The sequence below is a fragment of the Hemitrygon akajei genome, chromosome 18 (genome assembly GCF_048418815.1).
Source record: "Hemitrygon akajei chromosome 18, sHemAka1.3, whole genome shotgun sequence".
In the NCBI taxonomy this organism is placed as follows: domain Eukaryota; kingdom Metazoa; phylum Chordata; class Chondrichthyes; order Myliobatiformes; family Dasyatidae; genus Hemitrygon; species Hemitrygon akajei.
This window is the reverse complement of record NC_133141.1, coordinates 76,447,226-76,469,412: the sequence shown is the minus strand read 5'-3', so window position 1 is coordinate 76,469,412 and position 22,187 is coordinate 76,447,226. Positions and strand designations below refer to the sequence as shown.

At 51.8% G+C, this 22,187-nt stretch overlaps 1 protein-coding gene across 1 annotated transcript in view; it reads left to right on the top strand.

The window, feature by feature from the left end:
• The first annotated feature begins 6,152 nt into the window (after positions 1-6,152).
• Positions 6,153-22,187, top strand: part of LOC140741410 (C-C chemokine receptor type 7-like) — a 63,414-nt gene continuing 47,379 nt past the window's right edge. Inside the window, exon 1 of the mRNA XM_073071577.1 lies at positions 6,153-6,203. Coding sequence (XP_072927678.1) covers positions 6,156-6,203 — 48 coding nt within the window. The 5' untranslated portion in view covers positions 6,153-6,155. The remainder of the gene's footprint in view (positions 6,204-22,187) is intronic.

Below are 22,187 nucleotides of genomic sequence, written 5' to 3'. Positions count from 1 at the left end.
GCTGCGGACGGCGTTAAAGTACCAAATCGGTGTTGTTTTTTTTTTCTCTCTCTTTTTAAATTTACCTTCACGGGGAAGAGAGTGTCCCTAAAATAACGCGAATAAGGAATTGGTTTGAGGCACCAGGCGGTAGACCAGAGGCATTACCAATTGACCAGGACTGAGTGTAACGTGGATCGGGGGCCAGCGGCGAGTAATTCCGGGATTTTGAGGACGGAACGGGAAGGAATAACAGGAGAACGGATGGAGACCTTTCGGGACTTCTGAGATTGATTTATGATGCCGGAGAGTGGCAGGGGGTTACTTCGCGGTTTCGCGCCGGGTGTGCCGTTACCTTCAAACAGCCTACAGATGCCCGAAAACAGAGAAGGAAAGTCCTGGAAACTTTCGCCAAGTCAGCACCTGGGAAGAGGGGCGGCCAACCTGTCAGCCTCTGTTGTGACCCTTCACTACTACTGAGAACAGGGGAGATGGCGGGTGGCGGACACGAAACGGCAGGGAACGATGTTGCCCGCCCGGTCTGCGCTTCGGATCATCTTATGAGTGCCTCCTACAATCCTCTCCTCGGCCTCCGGAGTCTGTCCAGCCGCTTCTCGGTACAAACAAGCCGGATGAACTCAGCAGGTCGGGCGGCATCCGTTGAAAGAAGCAGTCAACGTTTCGGGTCGAAATGCGCCCTCGCCCGCGGTCTCCGCACCCTACCCATAACGCGGTGGGCGGAAAGGCGGCCAAGCGTGTTGTTCAGCCGTCCCGGGACTTCGGACGGCGCAGGGGAGGCCCTTCGGCCCGCGATGCTGTGCCGACCCTACCCTTCCCTCCCTCCCTCGCCCCTTCCATCTGGGTAAGGAATCGGAGCTGGCGCTGGGTGGGCTCCGGATCCATTCGGGAGGGCGCACGGGGAGGCGGTCACACCCCAGGTGCAGGAAAGGGGGAACGGGGCGGTAGGAAGCCAGTGCAGAGTACTCTTGCAGACACTCCCCTCAACAACAGGGACGCTGTTGATGGAGCGGGGTGGGGGGAAATGAGAGTGTGACCTAGCACAGGAAAGCCCCTGGTATTGAGTCTGGCTCTGTGAATCGGGGGGGGGGGGAGGGGCGTAGGGGAAGAGGCGAGCTGTAGTGACGGGGGAGACAGGTGCTGCGAAATGAGAACGAGATTCCCCACCCATGGGTGCCAGGAGCAGGGACGTCTCTGATCGAGTCCACACTGGGGGTCCGCTGTTGCTTTCATGGCGGGTGGTGGGAATTCAGATGACTGATCCTGGAATAAGTTGGGGGGGGGGAATTGATGCTGCTTGTGCGTGGGAAAGGGGGAGTTTGAGGTTCTTACGGGGTTTTTTTCTGTCATTCGTTCTTCGGGGTTTCTCGCCTGTTTCGTGGGTGTCTGCGGAGAGCGAGAATCTCGGGTTGCGCACGGGACGCGTTCTCCGAAATTGAACGGAACCACTGACGTGGGGTGGGGGGGTGGGTGGTGAGCAGCCAGAGGTCGTGGCCCAACTCGGTACCATGGGTAACAAAGGAGTGACGAGGTTCTGCAGAGTGAGTTGGGTGCTAAGTTAAAGGAACGGACCTCCGGGGTAGCGATCTCAGGATTCCTACCCGGGCCACGTGCTGGTGAGGCCAGGACCGGGAAGATCACACATTTTAATCAGGTGGCGAAGGAGCTGGTGCAGGAGGGGAGGGTGGGGGGCGTCAGATATTTGGACCAGAGGGCTCTCCTCCGGTTTGGTAGGACCTGGACAGAAGGGACGATTTGCACCTGCACTGGAGGGGGACTGATGTCCCAGCGGGAAAACTTATGCCCAGGGTTTGAGGTAGTGGGGAGGGGGGGTAGTTTAAACATTTAAACTAGAGCGCCAGAACAGGTTACTTGGAAAGATGGTGTGAAGCCTACAGATAAAGTCAGGAATGAAAAGGTTGAGGACGGTGGGACTGATGTCCTGTATGGGGGTATTTCAATGCGGGAGGGGGGTATCATAGGAAAGGCAGGTGAGCTCAGGTCGTGGATCAACACCTGGAATTATGATACTGTAGCCATTAGTGAGACTTGGTTGTAGGAGGGGGCGGGAATGGCAGCTCAGAATTCCAGGTTTCTGGTGTTTTAGATGTGACAGAGTGGGAGGGAATGAAGGTGGTGTTTACTAGTCAGGGAAAATGTCACGACAGTCATCAGTCTGTCAGGAGAACACAACTAGTGAGGCATTATGGGGAGAGAGGTATGCCCACGTTAATGGGGTTATATTACAGACCACCTGACCGTCTGGGGGAATCAGAGGAGCAAATTTGTAGAGGGAGCGCAGACTGTTGCAAGAAACGTTAAATTTACCAGCGAAGTGTTGGTTACAGTTGATACCTGCGGCTGGCTGGAAGCCCAAGATAAGTTTATTCATCATATATGCCGGGAAAGCACTGTTTTGTTTAACATGAGGTTGTGACAGTAAGTGATTTTTAACTTCCCACGTGTGGACTGGGACTCACAAACTGGATGGGATCGGGTTTGTCAAACGTGTTCGGGGAAGTTTCCTTCATCCCAACAATCTCCTTGATAGAATTCCCGACGAGAGAGTGTGTGATACTCGATCTGCTGACAGGGGATGAGACAGGGCAGGTGACAGAAGTCTGTGCACTTTGCATCCGGTGATCACAATCTCATTAGTTTCAGGGTAAGTAAGGAAACCGGTAGGTCTGGCCCAAGGCCGACCTTGATGGTATCTGGCAAAAGTGGACTGGGCCAGGCTGGTTTCCTGACAAGGGTCCAGTTGGTAAGTGGGAGGCATTCAGAAGTGAAACTTCTAGAGAGTACAAAGCTTGTATGTTCCTGTCAGAATAAAAAGCAAGGATAGCAGATTCAGGGAACATTGGTTCTTGAGGCCCTGATTGAGGAAAAGCTGTGGTGCATAGCAGGTTTAGGCAGGCAGGAACAAGTGGGGTACTTGAGGAGTACAAGAAATGCAAGGGAACACTTAATAAGGAAATCAGGAGGGCTAAAAGGCGGCGTGAGGTTGCTCTGGCAGACGAGGTGAAGGAGAACCCTAACGGGTTCCACAGATATGTTCAGATCAAAGGGACAGCAATGGACAAAACTGCCCTCGAAAATCAGAGTGGTAGTTTATGCCTGAAGCCGAAAGAGATGGGAGAAGATCTTAAATGGATTTTTTTTTTTTGCATCTGCATTTACCCGCGAGTCTGTAGAGGTGAGGTCATGGACCCTGGGCAGATCACAGAGGAGGAGGTGTTTCCTGCCTCGATGTTAATTAAGGTGAATAAATCCCCAGGGCCTGACAGTGTGTTCCTTTGGACCCCGTGGGATGGAAGCGTAAAAATTGCAGGGGCCCCGAGCAGAGATTTTTTAAAATTCTAGACTACAACAGCGAGAATGCAATGTTGAGACTTTATCAGGCACTGGTGAGGGGTCTTGTTGAGGAGGAAGTTTGGGCCCCTCATCTGAGAAAGGATGTGCTAACGCTGGAGAGGGCTCAAAGGAGGTTCACAAAATGATTCCGGGAATGAAACTCTTGTCATATGAGGAGTGTTTGATGATTCTGGGACTGTACCTACTGAAATTCAGAAGAATGGGGGTGTGGACCTCCTCGAAACCTAGCGAACATTGAAAGGCTGCGTTGGAGTAGATGTGGAGAGGATGTCTCTTATGGTGTAGGGCCAGAGGGCACAGACTCAGGATAGAGGGGCGTCCGTTTAGAACGGAGATGAGGAGGGATTTCTTCAGCGAGAACGTGGCAGGTCTGTGGAATTTGACTGTGGAGGCTGTTATTGGGTATATTTAAGGCAGAGTCTTGATTAGTCAGGGTGTGAAAGGTTACAGGGAGAAGGCGAAGGATTGGGGCTGAGAGGGAAATGGATCAGCCCTGATTAAATGGTGGAACAGACTCGATGGGCCGAACGGCCTGATTCTGCTCATGGGTCTTATGGTCTTGTGGTCTAACATCCTTAGCCATGGGTGAGGTGCCAGAGGATTGGACAAGAGCTAAAGTTATTCTGTTGCTTAAGGAAGGCCAGGATATTACAGGTCAGTGTGCCGGTCATGTGGCGTGTTGGGGAGGAAGCATTAAGAAGAGGGACGCCTCACGTCTTAATAAGCTGGTAAGGAAGGCGGGCTCTGTCGTGGGCAAAGTACTGGAGAGTTTAACATCGGTAGCTGAGCGAAGGGCGCTGAGTAGGCTACGGTCAATTATGGAAAACTCTGAACATCCTCTACATAGCACCATCCAGAGACAGAGAGGCAGTTTCAGCGACAGGTTACTATCGATGCAATGCTCCTCAGACAGGATGAAGCGGTCAATACTCCCCAATGCCATTAGGCTTTACAATTCTACCGCCAGGTCTTAAGAACTTTTTAAAAGCTATTATTAATGCTTTTTGAGATAGTGATTTAGATGCATATCATATTTTTTTTTCCGAGTTAAGTATTGTATGTGATTAGTTTTGCTACAACAAGTGTATGGGACATTGGAAAAAAAGTTGAATTTCCCCATGGGGATGAATAAAGTATCTATCTATCTATCTATCTATCTATCTATCTATCTATCTATCTATCTATCTATCTATCTATCAGTTGTGGGGAAGTTTCCGTGCTGTGATTGTTATATGGTTATTGGAAGGTATTCTGAGGGACCAGAGAAATTAGTATTTGGACAGACATGGACTGATTAAGGATAGTCGGCATGGCTTTGTGCGTGGTGGGTCATGTCTAGCCCCAACTGCTAAAGTTTTCTGAAGAAGTTGCAGGAAAGTGGATGAAGACAAGGCAGTGGATGTTGTCTAAATGGAATTTAGCAAGGCATTTGCCAAGCTCCTGCACGGGAGGTTGGCCAGGAAGGTTCAGTCTGTCGACATTCCAGATAAGGTAGTAAATTGGACTAGGCATTGGCTTTTAGGGAGAAGCCAGCGTGCAGTTATAGATGGTTGCCTCTCTGAGTGGAGCCCAAATGGTGTGGGGTCCTTTGTTGGTTGTCATCGATCTGCAGGATAATGTGGTTCATTGGACCAGTGGATCTGCGGATGACACCAGGATTGGGGGTGTAGTGGACGTCAAGGAAAACCAGTGAGGTTGCAGTGGGATCTGGACCAGCTGGAAATTGGCGGATGGAGTTTAATGCCGACAAGCGTGAGCTGTGGTACTTTGGGAGTAATGCTTTTTGAGATAGTGATTTAGATGCATATCATATTTTTTACTGAGTTAAGTATTGTATGTAATTAGTTTTGCTACAACAAGTGTATGGGACATTGGAAAAAAAGTTGAATTTCCCCATGGGGATGAATAAAGTATCTATCTATCTATCTATCTATCTATCCACAGGGGAGTGTGGTAGAGCAGAGGGATCTGGGAATAGAGACCTGTAATTCCTTGAAAGTGGCATCACAGGAAGATAGGGTCTAAAGAAAGCCTTTGGCACATTGGCCTTCGTAAATCAATGCATTGAGTACAGAAGTTAGGATGTTATGTTGATGATGTCGCTGAGGCCCAATCTGGAATATTGTGGGCAGTCGCCCACCTACAGGAAAGATATCAGGGAAAAATTACAACGATGTTGTTGGACACGAGTTATGGGGAAATCATTCCACAGAGCGTAGAAGATAGTGAGGAGATTTGACCGGGGTTTGCAAGCAGGCTTTTTCCACTGAGGTAGGGTGAGACCAGAGCTAGAGGTCATGGGTTAAGGGTGAAAGCTGAGTGAAATGCTCAAAGGGAACATGAGGGGGGGATCTTTTTCCGCTCGTGAGGGTGGAGGGAACGTGGAACGAGCTGCCAGTGGATGCTGTTTTAATTTCAACGTCTGAGAGAAATTTGGATAGGTACATGGGTGGGGGGGAGTGGGCGTGGAGGGCTGTGGTCCCAGGTTAAATGGTTCAGCACTGACTAGATGGGCCGAGAGGTCTGTTTCTGTGTGCTGTCATGTTTTATGACACTACGTCTCTGTAACATCGAACAGTACAGCACAGCAACAGGGTATTCAGCCCCATTAGGTCTGTGATGGTTGTGATTCCCGATTAAACTAATCCCATTTTGTAACCCCTAACAGTGTTGCCGGGCAGAGGGATCTCAGGATCCAAGTTCGCAGCTCCTTGACAGAGGCTACGCAGGTCGATAAGGTGGTTGAGAAGGCCGATGGGATGAATCCCTCCGTTAGTCACGGCATGGAGCTCAGTACTCAGGAGGACATGTTGCGACTTTATAAAACTCTGGTGAGGTCACATCTGGGGAATTGCTCACAGTTCTGGTTACCCCGCTATGGGAAGGACGTCGAGGCTTTGGAGAGGGGGCAGAAGAGGTTTACCAGGACGCTGCCCGGTTTAGAGGGCAAGTGCTATCACGAGAGGCTGGACACACTTGGGTCGCTTTCTCTGCAGCGTCAGAGGCTGAGGGAGGTTTACAAGATTATCAGCGGCACAGACAGAGTGGACACAGAGAATCTGTTCCCCAGGGTTCAAATGCCTGATACCAGAGGGTGAAGGTGAGGGGGGTGGGGGGATGTGAGGGGTAAGTTTTTTACTCAGAGTGCGGCGGAATGCTCTGCCGGGGATGGTGGGAGAGGCAAATGCAATGGAGGCTTTTAAGATAGGCAGATGGATGTCAGGAAGGTGGAGGGATAGGGGCATTGTGTGGGGAGGAGAGGTTGGTGTTTGGGGGTTTTCAGCACGGCTTTGAGGGCCGAAGGACGTCTTCCTGTGCTGTGCGTTCAATCTGCCTGTGCTCAGTCTGTCTTACCTTCCCAGTGCCCACTTCCTGCCTGTTATCTCTCTGTCTACATGCACTCTTAACTGTCTCCAGAGCTCTCTATGATCACAAAAAAAAATCCCTGACTCATAAATCTCCTCCACTAAAAACCCTGTCGCATTCATCGTCTGCCCTCTGGTGTTTGACATTTCAAACCTCTCCTTCTCCGGCAGAATCTGTGCGCGGGAATGGCGCAGAGATTGGTTTCGGGTCCAGTGCCGCTTGCTGCATCCGTGCTGAAGACCATCAGACAAAGAGGCAGAGTTAGGCCATTCAGCCCATCGAGTCTGCTCTGGCATTTCATCGTGGCTGACTTATTATCCCTCTCAACCCCATTCTCCTGCCTTTCCCTCTGAGACCTTGCATGGCCTGACAAAACAAGAAACCATCAACCTCCATCTTAAATACATCCAGTGACCTACACAGCCTCCACGGCAACGAATTCTACAGATTCATCAACCCCTGGCTAAAGCAATTCCTCCTCATCTCTGTTCTAAATGGACATCCCTCTCTTCTTGAGGCTGTGCCTTCTGATCCCAGACTCCCCCAACACAGGAAATATCCTCCCCACATCCACTCTATCTGGGTCCTCTGGTCCCAGACTCCCCCACTATAGGAAACATCCTCTCCACATCCACTCTATCTGTGCCCTCTGGTCCTAGACTCCCCCACTATAGGAAACATCCTCTCCACATCCACTCTATCTGTGCCCTCTGGTCCTAGACTCCCCAACTATAGGAAACATCCTCTCCACATCCACTCTATCTATGCCCTCTGGTCCTAGACTCCCCCACCACAGGAAATATCCTCTCCACATCCGCTCTATCTGTGTCCTCTGGTCCTAGACTCCCCCACTATAGGAAACATCCTCTCCACATCCACTCTATCTGTGTCCTCTGCTCCTAGAATCCCCCACTACAGGAAACATCCTCTCCACATCCACTCTTATCTGTGTCCTCTGCTCCTAGAATCCCCCACTACAGGAAACATCCTCTCCACATCGACTCTATCTGTGTCCTCTGGTCCTAGATTCCCCCACCACAGGAAACATCCTCTCCACATCCTCTTTATTTATAGTATCCTGTGGTCCTAGACACCCCCACCACAGGAAACATCCTCTCCACATCCGCTCTATCTGTGTCCTCTGGTCCTAGACTCCCCCACCACAGGAAACATCCTTTCCACATCCGCTCTATCTGTGTCCTCTGGTCCTAAACACCCCCACTATAGGAAACATCCTCTCCACATCAACTCTATCTGTGTCCTGTGGTCCTAGACTCCCCCACCACAGGAAACATCCTCTCTATCTGTGTCCTGTAGTCCTAGACTCCCCAACAACAGGAAACATCCTCTCCACATCCACTCTAACTGTGCCCTCTGGTCCTAGACTCCCCCACCACAGGAAACATCTTCTCCACATCCACTCTATCTGTGCCATCTGGTCCTAGACTCCCCCACTATAGGAAACATCCTCTCCACATCCACTCTATCTGTGTCCTGTGGTCCTAGACTCCCCCACTATAGGAAAAATCCTCTCCACATCCACTCTATCTGTGTCGTCTGGTCCTAGACTCCCCCACCACAGGAAACATACTCTCCACATCCACTCTATCTGTGCCCTCTGGTCCTAGACTCCCCCACCACAGGAAACATCCTCTCCACATCCACTCTATCTGAGCCCTTTCATCCTAGACTCCCCCACTATAGGAAACATCCTCTCCACATCCACTCTAACTGTGCCCTCTGGTCCTAGACTCCCCCACCACAGGAAACATCCTCTCCACATCCACTCTGTGTCCTGTAGTCCTAGACTCCCCCACCACAGGAAACATCCTCTCTATCTGTGCCCTCTGGTCATAGATTCCCCCACCACAGGAAACATCCTCTCCACATCCACTCTATCTGTGCCCTCTGGTCCTAGACTCCCCCACTATAGGAAACATCCTCTCCACATCCACTCTATCTATGCCCTCTGGTCCTAGACTCCCCCACTATAGGAAAAATCCTCTCCACATCCACTCTATCTATGCCCTCTGGTCCTAGACTCCCTCACTATAGGAAACATCCTCTCCACATCCACTCTTATCTGTGTCCTCTGCTCCTAGAATCCCCCACTACAGGAAACATCCTCTCCACATCGACTCTATCTGTGTCCTCTGGTCCTAGATTCCCCCACCACAGGAAACATCCTCTCCACATCCTCTTTATTTATAGTATCCTGTGGTCCTAGACACCCCCACCACAGGAAACATCCTCTCCACATCCGCTCTATCTGTGTCCTCTGGTCCTAGACTCCCCCACCACAGGAAACATCCTTTCCACATCCGCTCTATCTGTGCCCTCTGGTCCTAAACACCCCCACTATAGGAAACATCCTCTCCACATCAACTCTATCTGTGTCCTGTGGTCCTAGACTCCCCCACCACAGGAAACATCCTCTCTATCTGTGTCCTGTAGTCCTAGACTCCCCAACAACAGGAAACATCCTCTCCACATCCACTCTAACTGTGCCCTCTGGTCCTAGACTCCCCCACCACAGGAAACATCTTCTCCACATCCACTCTATCTGTGCCATCTGGTCCTAGACTCCCCCACTATAGGAAACATCCTCTCCACATCCACTCTATCTGTGTCCTCTGGTCCTAGACTCCCCCACTATAGGAAAAATCCTCTCCACATCCACTCTATCTGTGTCGTCTGGTCCTAGACTCCCCCACAACAGGAAACATACTCTCCACATCCACTCTATCTGTGTCCTCTGGTCCTAGACTCCCCCACTATAGGAAACATCCTCTCCACATCCACTCTATCTGTGCCCTCTGGTCCTAGACTCCCCCACCACAGGAAACATCCTCTCCACATCCACTCTATCTGAGCCCTTTCATCCTAGACTCCCCCACTATAGGAAACATCCTCTCCACATCCACTCTAACTGTGCCCTCTGGTCCTAGACTCCCCCACCACAGGAAACATCCTCTCCACATCCACTCTATCTGTGCCATCTGGTCCTAGACTCCCCCACTATAGGAAACATCCTCTCCACATCCACTCTATCTGTGTCCTGTGGTCCTAGACTCCCCCACCACAGGAAACATCCTCTCTATCTGTGCCCTCTGGTCATAGACTCCCCCACCAAAGGAAACATCCTCTCCACATCCACTATATCTGTGTCCTCTGGTCCTAGATTCTCCCACCACAGGAAACATCCTCTCCACATCCACTCTATCTGTGTCCTCTGGTCCTAGACTCCCCCACCACAGGAAACAGCCTCTCCACATCCACTTGATCTGTGTCCTCTGGTCCTAAACTCCCCCACCACAGGAAACATCCTCTCCACATCCACTCTGTGTCCTGTAGTCCTAGACTCCCCCACCACAGGAAACATCCTCTCTATCTGTGCCCTCTGGTCATAGATTCCCCCACCACAGGAAACATCCTCTCCACATCCACTCTATCTGTGCCCTCTGGTCCTAGACTCCCCCACTATAGGAAACATCCTCTCCACATCCACTCTATCTATGCCCTCTGGTCCTAGACTCCCCCACTATAGGAAAAATCCTCTCCACATCCACTCTATCTATGCCCTCTGGTCCTAGACTCCCTCACTATAGGAAACATCCTCTCCACATCCACTCTTATCTGTGTCCTCTGCTCCTAGAATCCCCCACTACAGGAAACATCCTCTCCACATCGACTCTATCTGTGTCCTCTGGTCCTAGATTCCCCCACCACAGGAAACATCCTCTCCACATCCTCTTTATTTATAGTATCCTGTGGTCCTAGACACCCCCACCACAGGAAACATCCTCTCCACATCCGCTCTATCTGTGTCCTCTGGTCCTAGACTCCCCCACCACAGGAAACATCCTTTCCACATCCGCTCTATCTGTGCCCTCTGGTCCCAGACTCCCCCACCACAGGAAACATCCTCTCCACATCAACTCTATCTGTGTCCTCTGGTCCTAAACACCCCCACTATAGGAAACATCCTCTCCACATCCACTCTATCTGTGTCCTGTGGTCCTAGACTCCCCCACCACAGGAAACATCCTCTCTATCTGTGTCCTGTAGTCCTAGACTCCCCAACAACAGGAAACATCCTCTCCACATCCACTCTAACTGTGCCCTCTGGTCCTAGACTCCCCCACCACAGGAAACATCCTCTCCACATCCACTCTATCTGTGCCATCTGGTCCTAGACTCCACCACTATAGGAAACATCCTCTCCACATCCACTCTATCTGTGTCCTCTGGTCCTAGACTCCCCCACTATAGGAAACATCCTCTCCACATCCACTCTATCTGTGCCCTCTGTTCCTAGACTCCCCCACCACAGGAAACATCCTCTCCACATCCACTCTATCTGAGCCCTTTCATCCTAGACTCCCCCACTATAGGAAACATCCTCTCCACATCCACTCTAACTGTGCCCTCTGGTCCTAGACTCCCCCACCACAGGAAACATCCTCTCCACATCCACTCTACCTGTGCCATCTGGTCCTAGACTCCCCCACTATAGGAAACATCCTCTCCACATCCACTCTATCTGAGCCCTTTCATCCTAGACTCCCCCACTATAGGAAACATCCTCTCCACATCCACTCTAACTGTGCCCTCTGGTCCTAGACTCCCCCACCACAGGAAACATCCTCTCCACATCCACTCTATCTGTGCCATCTGGTCCTAGACTCCCCCACAACAGGAAACATCCTCTCTATCTGTGCCCTCTGGTCATAGACTCCCCCACCAAAGGAAACATCCTCTCCACATCCACTCTATCTGTGTCCTCTGGTCCTAGATTCCCCCACCACAGGAAACATCCTCTCCACATCCACTCTATCTGTGTCCTCAGGTCCTAGACTCCCCCACTATAGGAAACAGCCTCTCCACATCCACTCGATCTGTGTCCTCTGGTCCTAAACTCCGCCACCACAGGAAACATCCTCTCTATCTGTGCCCTCTGGTCATAGACTCCCCCACCACAGGAAACATCCTCTCCACATCCACTCTATCTGTGTCCTCTGGTCCTAGATTCCCCCACCACAGGAAACATCCTCTCCACATCCACTCTAACTGTGCCCTCTGGTCCTAGACTCCCCCACCACAGGAAACATCCTCTCCACATCCACTCTATCTGTGCCATCTGGTCCTAGACTTCACCATTATAGGAAACATCCTCTCCACATCCACTCTATCTGTGTCCTGTGGTCCTAGACTCCCCCACTGTAGGAAAAATCCTCTCCACATCCACTCTATCTGTGTCGTCTGGTCCTAGACTCCCCCACCACAGGAAACATACTCTCCACATCCACTCTATCTGTGTCCTCTGGTCCTAGACTCCCCCACTATAGGAAACATCCTCTCCACATCCACTCTATCTGTGCCCTCTGTTCCTAGACTCCCCCACCACAGGAAACATCCTCTCCACATCCACTCTATCTGAGCCCTTTCATCCTAGACTCCCCCACTATAAGAAACATCCTCTCCACATCCACTCTAACTGTGCCCTCTGGTCCTAGACTCCCCCACCACAGGAAACATCCTCTCCACATCCACTCTATCTGTGCCATCTGGTCCTAGACTCCCCCACTATAGGAAACATCCTCTCCACATACACTCTATCTGAGCCCTTTCATCCTAGACTCCCCCACTATAGGAAACATCCTCTCCACATCCACTCTAACTGTGCCCTCTGGTCCTAGACTCCCCCACCACAGGAAACATCCTCTCCACATCCACTCTATCTGTGCCATCTGGTCCTAGACTCCCCCACCACAGGAAACATCCTCTCTATCTGTGCCCTCTGGTCATAGACTCCCCCACCAAAGGAAACATCCTCTCCACATCCACTCTATCTGTGTCCTCAGGTCCTAGACTCCCCCACTATAGGAAACAGCCTCTCCACATCCACTCGATCTGTGTCCTCTGGTCCTAAACTCCCCCACCACAGGAAACAGCCTCTCCACATCCACTCGATCTGTGTCCTCTGGTCCTAAACTCCCCCACCACAGGAAACATCCTCTCCACATCCACTCTGTGTCCTGTAGTCCTAGACTCCCCCACCACAGGAAACATCCTCGCTAACTGTGCCCTCTGGTCATAGACTCCCCCACCACAGGAAACATCCTCTCCACATCCACTCTATCTGTGTCCTCTGGTCCTAGATTCCCCCACCACAGGAAACATCCTCTCCACATCCACTCTATCTGTGCCATCTGGTCCTAGACTCCCCCACTATAGGAAACAGCCTCTCCACATCCACTCTATCTGTGTCCTGTGGTCCTAGACTCCCCCACTATAGGAAAAATCCTCTCCACATCCACTCTATCTGTGTCGTCTGGTCCTAGACTCCCCCACCACAGGAAACATACTCTCCACATCCACTCTATCTGTGTCCTCTGGTCCTAGACTCCCCCACTATAGGAAACATCCTCTCCACATCCACTCTATCTGTGCCCTCTGGTCCTAGACTCCCCCACCACAGGAAACATCCTCTCCACATCCACTCTATCTGAGCCCTTTCATCCTAGACTCCCCCACTATAGGAAACAGCCTCTCCACATCCACTCGATCTGTGTCCTCTGGTCCTAAACTCCCCCACCACAGGAAACATCCTCTCTATCTGTGCCCTCTGGTCATAGACTCCCCCACCACAGGAAACATCCTCTCCACATCCACTCTATCTGTGTCCTCTGGTCCTAGATTCCCCCACCACAGGAAACATCCTCTCCACATCCACTCTAACTGTGCCCTCTGGTCCTAGACTCCCCCACCACAGGAAACATCCTCTCCACATCCACTCTATCTGTGCCATCTGGTCCTAGACTTCACCATTATAGGAAACATCCTCTCCACATCCACTCTATCTGTGTAATGTGGTCCTAGACTCCCCCACTGTAGGAAAAATCCTCTCCACATCCACTCTATCTGTGTCGTCTGGTCCTAGACTCCCCCACCACAGGAAACATACTCTCCACATCCACTCTATCTGTGTCCTCTGGTCCTAGACTCCCCCACTATAGGAAACATCCTCTCCACATCCACTCTATCTGTGCCCTCTGTTCCTAGACTCCCCCACCACAGGAAACATCCTCTCCACATCCACTCTATCTGAGCCCTTTCATCCTAGACTCCCCCACTATAGGAAACATCCTCTCCACATCCACTCTAACTGTGCCCTCTGGTCCTAGACTCCCCCACCACAGGAAACATCCTCTCCACATCCACTCTATCTGTGCCATCTGGTCCTAGACTCCCCCACTATAGGAAACATCCTCTCCACATACACTCTATCTGAGCCCTTTCATCCTAGACTCCCCCACTATAGGAAACATCCTCTCCACATCCACTCTAACTGTGCCCTCTGGTCCTAGACTCCCCCACCACAGGAAACATCCTCTCCACATCCACTCTATCTGTGCCATCTGGTCCTAGACTCCCCCACCACAGGAAACATCCTCTCTATCTGTGCCCTCTGGTCATAGACTCCCCCACCAAAGGAAACATCCTCTCCACATCCACTCTATCTGTGTCCTCTGGTCCTAGATTCCCCCACCACAGGAAACATCCTCTCCACATCCACTCTATCTGTGTCCTCAGGTCCTAGACTCCCCCACTATAGGAAACAGCCTCTCCACATCCACTCGATCTGTGTCCTCTGGTCCTAAACTTCCCCACCACAGGAAACATCCTCTCTATCTGTGCCCTCTGGTCATAGACTCCCCCACCACAGGAAACATCCTCTCCACATCCACTCTATCTGTGTCCTCTGGTCCTAGACTCCCCCACCACAGGAAACAGCCTCTCCACATCCACTCGATCTGTGTCCTCTGGTCCTAAACTCCCCCACCACAGGAAACATCCTCTCCACATCCACTCTGTGTCCTGTAGTCCTAGACTCCCCCACCACAGGAAACATCCTCTCTAACTGTGCCCTCTGGTCATAGACTCCCCCACCACAGGAAACATCCTCTCCACATCCACTCTATCTGTGTCCTCTGGTCCTAGATTCCCCCACCACAGGAAACATCCTCTCCACATCCACTCTATCTGTGCCATCTGGTCCTAGACTCCCCCACTATAGGAAACATCCTCTCCACATCCACTCTATCTGTGTCCTGTGGTCCTAGACTCCCCCACTATAGGAAAAATCCTCTCCACATCCACTCTATCTGTGTCGTCTGGTCCTAGACTCCCCCACCACAGGAAACATACTCTCCACATCCACTCTATCTGTGTCCTCTGGTCCTAGACTCCCCCACTATAGGAAACATCCTCTCCACATCCACTCTATCTGTGCCCTCTGGTCCTAGACTCCCCCACCACAGGAAACATAATCTCCACATCCACTCTATCTGAGCCCTTTCATCCTAGACTCCCCCACTATAGGAAACATCCTCTCCACATCCACTCTAACTGTGCCCTCTGGTCCTAGACTCCCCCACCACAGGAAACATCCTCTCCACATCCACTCTATCTGTGCCATCTGGTCCTAGACTCCCCCACTATAGGAAACATCCTCTCCACATCCACTCTATCTGTGTCCTGTGGTCCTAGACTCCCCCACCACAGGAAACATCCTCTCTATCTGTGTCCTCTGGTCCTAGACTCCCCCACCACAGGAAGCATCCTCTCCACATCCACTCTGTGTCCTGTAGTCCTAGACTCCCCCACCACAGGAAACATCCTCTCTATCTGTGCCCTCTGGTCATAGATTCCCCCACCACAGGAAACATCCTCTCCACATCCACTCTATCTGTGCCATCTGGTCCTAGACTCCCCCACTATAGGAAACATCCTCTCCACATCCACTCTATCTGTGTCCTGTGGTCCTAGACTCCCCCACCACAGGAAACATCCTCTCTATCTGTGTCCTCTGGTCCTAGACTCCCCCACCACAGGAAACAGCCTCTCCACATCCACTCGATCTGTGTCCTCTGGTCCTAAACTCCCCCACCACAGGAAGCATCCTCTCCACATCCACTCTGTGTCCTGTAGTCCTAGACTCCCCCACCACAGGAAACATCCTCTCTATCTGTGCCCTCTGGTCATAGATTCCCCCACCACAGGAAACATCCTCTCCACATCCACTCTATCTGTGCCCTCTGGTCCTAGACTCCCCCACTATAGGAAACATCCTCTCCACATCCACTCTATCTATGCCCTCTGGTCCTAGACTCCCCCACTATAGGAAAAATCCTCTCCACATCCACTCTATCTATGCCCTCTGGTCCTAGACTCCCTCACTATAGGAAACATCCTCTCCACATCCACTCTTATCTGTGTCCTCTGCTCCTAGAATCCCCCACTACAGGAAACATCCTCTCCACATCGACTCTATCTGTGTCCTCTGGTCCTAGATTCCCCCACCACAGGAAACATCCTCTCCACATCCTCTTTATTTATAGTATCCTGTGGTCCTAGACACCCCCACCACAGGAAACATCCTCTCCACATCCGCTCTATCTGTGTCCTCTGGTCCTAGACTCCCCCACCACAGGAAACATCCTTTCCACATCCGCTCTATCTGTGCCCTCTGGTCCCAGACTCCCCCACCACAGGAAACATCCTCTCCACATCAACTCTATCTGTGTCCTCTGGTCCTAAACACCCCCACTATAGGAAACATCCTCTCCACATCCACTCTATCTGTGTCCTGTGGTCCTAGACTCCCCCACCACAGGAAACATCCTCTCTATCTGTGTCCTGTAGTCCTAGACTCCCCAACAACAGGAAACATCCTCTCCACATCCACTCTAACTGTGCCCTCTGGTCCTAGACTCCCCCACCACAGGAAACATCCTCTCCACATCCACTCTATCTGTGCCATCTGGTCCTAGACTCCACCACTATAGGAAACATCCTCTGCACATCCACTCTATCTGTGTCCTGTGGTCCTAGACTCCCCCACTATAGGAAAAATCCTCTCCACATCCACTCTATCTGTGTCGTCTGGTCCTAGACTCCCCCACCACAGGAAACATACTCTCCACATCCACTCTATCTGTGTCCTCTGGTCCTAGACTCCCCCACTATAGGAAACATCCTCTCCACATCCACTCTATCTGTGCCCTCTGTTCCTAGACTCCCCCACCACAGGAAACATCCTCTCCACATCCACTCTATCTGAGCCCTTTCATCCTAGACTCCCCCACTATAGGAAACATCCTCTCCACATCCACTCTAACTGTGCCCTCTGGTCCTAGACTCCCCCACCACAGGAAACATCCTCTCCACATCCACTCTATCTGTGCCATCTGGTCCTAGACTCCCCCACTATAGGAAACATCCTCTCCACATCCACTCTATCTGAGCCCTTTCATCCTAGACTCCCCCACTATAGGAAACATCCTCTCCACATCCACTCTAACTGTGCCCTCTGGTCCTAGACTCCCCCACCACAGGAAACATCTTCTCCACATCCATTCTATCTGTGCCATCTGGTCCTAGACTCCCCCACCACAGGAAACATCCTCTCTATCTGTGCCCTCTGGTCATAGACTCCCCCACCAAAGGAAACATCCTCTCCACATCCACTCTATCTGTGTCCTCTGGTCCTAGATTCCCCCACCACCGGAAACATCCTCTCCACATCCACTCTATCTGCGTCCTCAGGTCCTAGACTCCCCCACTATAGGAAACAGCCTCTCCACATCCACTTGATCTGTGTCCTCTGGTCCGAAACTCCCCCACCACAGGAAACATCCTCTCTATCTATGCCCTCTGGTCATAGACTCCCCCACCACAGGAAACATCCTCTCCACATCCACTCTATCTGTGTCCTCTGGTCCTAGATTCCCCCACCACAGGAAACATCCTCTCCACATCCACTCTATCTGTGTCCTCTGGTCCTAGACTCCCCCACCACAGGAAACAGCCTCTCCACATCCACTCGATCTGTGTCCTCTGGTCCTAAACTACCCCACCACAGGAAACATCCTCTCCACATCCACTCTGTGTCCTGTAGTCCTAGACTCCCCCACCACAGGAAACATCCTCTCTAACTGTGCCCTCTGGTCATAGACTCCCCCACCACAGGAAACATCCTCTCCACATCCACTCTATCTGTGTCCTCTGGTCCTAGATTCCCCCACCACAGGAAACATCCTCTCCACATCCACTCTATCTGTGCCATCTGGTCCTAGACTCCCCCACTATAGGAAACATCCTCTCCACATCCACTCTATCTGTGTCCTGTGGTCCTAGACTCCCCCACTATAGGAAAAATCCTCTCCAAATCCACTCTATCTGTGTCGTCTGGTCCTGGACTCCCCCACCACAGGAAACATACTCTCCACATCCACTCTATCTGTGTCCTCTGGTCCTAGACTCCCCCACTATAGGAAACATCCTCTCCACATCCACTCTAACTGTGCCCTCTGGTCCAAGACTCCCCCACTACAGGAAACATCCTCTCCACATCCACTCTATCTGTGCCCTCTGGTCCTAGACTCCCCCACCACAGGAAACATCCTCTCCACATCCACTCTATCTGAGCCCTTTCATCCTAGACTCCCCCACTATAGGAAACATCCTCTCCACATCCACTCTAACTGTGCCCTCTGGTCCTAGACTCCCCCACCACAGGAAACATCCTCTCCACATCCACTCTATCTGTGCCATCTGGTCCTAGACTCCCCCACTATAGGAAACATCCTCTCCACATCCACTCTATCTGTGTCCTGTGGTCCTAGACACCCCCACCACAGGAAACATCCTCTCTATCTGTGCCCTCTGGTCATAGACTCCCCCACCAAAGGAAACATCCTCTCCACATCCACTCTATCTGTGTCCTCTGGTCCTAGATTCTCCCACCACAGGAAACATCCTCTCCACATCCACTCTATCTGTGTCCTCTGGTCCTAGACTCCCCCACCACAGGAAACAGCCTCTCCACATCCACTCGATCTGTGTCCTGTAGTCCTAGACTCCCCCACCACAGGAAACATCCTCTCTATCTGTGCCCTCTGGTCATAGATTCCCCCACCACAGGAAACATCCTCTCCACATCCACTCTATCTGTGCCCTCTGGTCCTAGACTCCCCCACTATAGGAAACATCCTCTCCACATCCACTCTATCTATGCCCTCTGGTCCTAGACTCCCCCACTATAGGAAACATCCTCTCCACATCCACTCTATCTATGCCCTCTGGTCCTAGACTCCCTCACTATAGGAAACATCCTCTCCACATCCACTCTATCTGTGCCCTCTGGTCCTAGACTCCCCCACCACAGGAAACATCCTCTCCACATCCACTCTATCTGAGCACTTTCATCCTAGACTCCCCCACTATAGGAAACATCCTCTCCACATCCACTCTAACTGTGCCCTCTGGTCCAAGACTCCCCCACCACAGGAAACATCCTCTCCACATCCACTCTATCTGTGCCATCTGGTCCTAGACTCCCCCACTATAGGAAACATCCTCTCCACATCCACTCTATCTGTGTCCTGTGGTCCTAGACTCCCCCACCACAGGAAACATCCTCTCTATCTGTGCCCTCTGGTCATAGACTCCCCCACCAAAGGAAACATCCTCTCCACATCCACTCTATCTGTGTCCTCTGGTCCTAGATTCTCCCACCACAGGAAACATCCTCTCCACATCCACTCTATCTGTGTCCTCTGGTCCTAGACTCCCCCACCACAGGAAACAGCCTCTCCACATCCACTCGATCTGTGTCCTCTGGTCCTAAACTCCCCCACCACAGGAAACATCCTCTCCACATCCACTCTGTGTCCTGTAGTCCTAGACTCCCCCACCACAGGAAACATCCTCTCTATCTGTGCCCTCTGGTCATAGATTCCCCCACCACAGGAAACATCCTCTCCACATCCACTCTATCTGTGCCCTCTGGTCCTAGACTCCCCCACTATAGGAAACATCCTCTCCACATCCACTCTATCTATGCCCTCTGGTCCTAGACTCCCCCACTATAGGAAACATCCTCTCCACATTCACTCTATCTATGCCCTCTGGTCCTAGACTCCCTCACTATAGGAAACATCCTCTCCACATCCACTCTTATCTGTGTCCTCTGCTCCTAGAATCCCCCACTACAGGAAACATCCTCTCCACATCCACTCTATCTGTGTCCTCTGGTCCTAGATTCCCCCACCACAGGAAACATCCTCTCCACATCCTCTTTATTTATAGTATCCTGTGGTCCTAGACACCCCCACCACAGGAAACATCCTCTCCACATCCGCTCTATCTGTGTCCTCTGGTCCTGGACTCCCCCACCACAGGAAACATCCTTTCCACATCCGCTCTATCTGTGCCCTCTGGTCCTAGACTCCCCCACTATAGGAAACATCCTCTCCACATCCACTCTATCTGTGTCCTGTGGTCCTAGACTCCCCCACCACAGGAAACATCCTCTCTATCTGTGCCCTCTGGTCATAGACTCCCCCACCAAAGGAAACATCCTCTCCACATCCACTCTATCTGTGTCCTCTGGTCCTAGATTCCCCCACCACAGGAAACATCCTCTCCACATCCACTCTATCTGTGTCCTCAGGTCCTAGACTCCCCCACTATAGGAAACAGCCTCTCCACATCCACTCGATCTATGTCCTCTGGTCCTAAACTCCCCCACCACAGGAAACATCCTCTCTATCTGTGCCCTCTGGTCATAGACTCCCCCACCACAGGAAACATCCTCTCCACATCCACTCTATCTGTGTCCTCTGGTCCTAGATTCCCCCACCACAGGAAACATCCTCTCCACATCCACTCTATCTGTGTCCTCTGGTCCTAGACTCCCCCACCACAGGAAACAGCCTCTCCACATCCACTCGATCTGTGTCCTCTGGTCCTAAACTCCCCCACCACAGGAAACATCCTCTCCACATCCACTCTGTGTCCTGTAGTCCTAGACTCCCCCACCACAGGAAACATCCTCTCTATCTGTGCCCTCTGGTCATAGACTCCCCCACCACAGGAAACATCCTCTCCACATCCACTCTATCTGTGTCCTCTGGTCCTAGATTCCCCCACCACAGGAAACATCCTCTCCACATCCACTCTATCTGCGTCCTCTGGTCCTAGAATCCCCCACTATATGAAACAGCCTCTCCACATCCACTCTGTCTGTGTCTTCTGGTCCTAAACTCCCCCACCACAGGAAACATCCTCTCCACATCCACTCTGTGTCCTGTAGTCATAGACTCCCCAACAACAGGAAACATCCTCTCCACATCCACTCTATCTCTGTCCTCTGGTCCTAGACTCCCCCACTATAGGAAACATCCTCTCCACATCCACTCTATCTGTGCCCTCTGGTCCTAGACTCCCCCACTATAGGAAACATCCTCTCCACATGCACTCGAACTGTGTCCTCTGGTCCTAGACTCCGCCACCACAGGAAACATCCTCTCCACATCCACTCTATCTGTGTCCTCTGGTCCTAGATTCCCCCACCACAGGAAACATCCTCTCCACATCCACTCTATCTGTGTCCTCTGGTCCTAGACTCCCCCACCACAGGAAACAGCCTCTCCACATCCACTCGATCTGTGTCCTCTGGTCCTAAACTCCCCCACCACAGGAAACATCCTCTCCACATCCACTCTGTGTCCTGTAGTCCTAGACTCCCCCACCACAGGAAACATCCTCACTATCTGTGCCCGCTGGTCATAGACTCCCCCACCACAGGAAACATCCTCTCCACATCCACTCTATCTGTGTCCTCTGGTCCTAGATTCCCCCACCACAGGAAACATCCTCTCCACATCCACTCTATCTGTGCCATCTGGTCCTAGACTCCCCCACTATAGGAAACATCCTCTCCACATCCACTCTATCTGTGTCCTGTGGTCCTAGACTCCCCCACTATAGGAAACATCCTCTCCACATCCACTCTATCTGTGCCTTCTGGTCCTAGACTCCCCCACCACAGGAAACATCCTCTCCACATCCACTCTATCTGAGCCCTTTCATCCTAGACTCCCCCACTATAGGAAACATCCTCTCCACATCCACTCTAACTGTGCCCTCTGGTCCTAGACTCCCCCACCACAGGAAACATCCTCTCCACATCCACTCTATCTGTGTCCTCAGGTCCTAGACTCCCCCACTATAGGAAACAGCCTCTCCACATCCACTCGATCTGTGTCCTCTGGTCCTAAACTCCCCCACCACAGGAAACATCCTCTCTATCTGTGCCCTCTGGTCATAGACTCCCCCACCACAGGAAACATCCTCTCCACATCCACTCTATCTGTGTCCTCTGGTCCTAGATTCCCCCACCACAGGAAACATCCTCTCCACATCCACTCTATCTGTGTCCTCTGGTCCTAGACTCCCCCACCACAGGAAACAGCCTCTCCACATCCACTCGATCTGTGTCCTCTGGTCCTAAACTCCCCCACCACAGGAAACATCCTCTCCACATCCACTCTGTGTCCTGTAGTCCTAGACTCCCCCACCACAGGAAACATCCTCTCCAC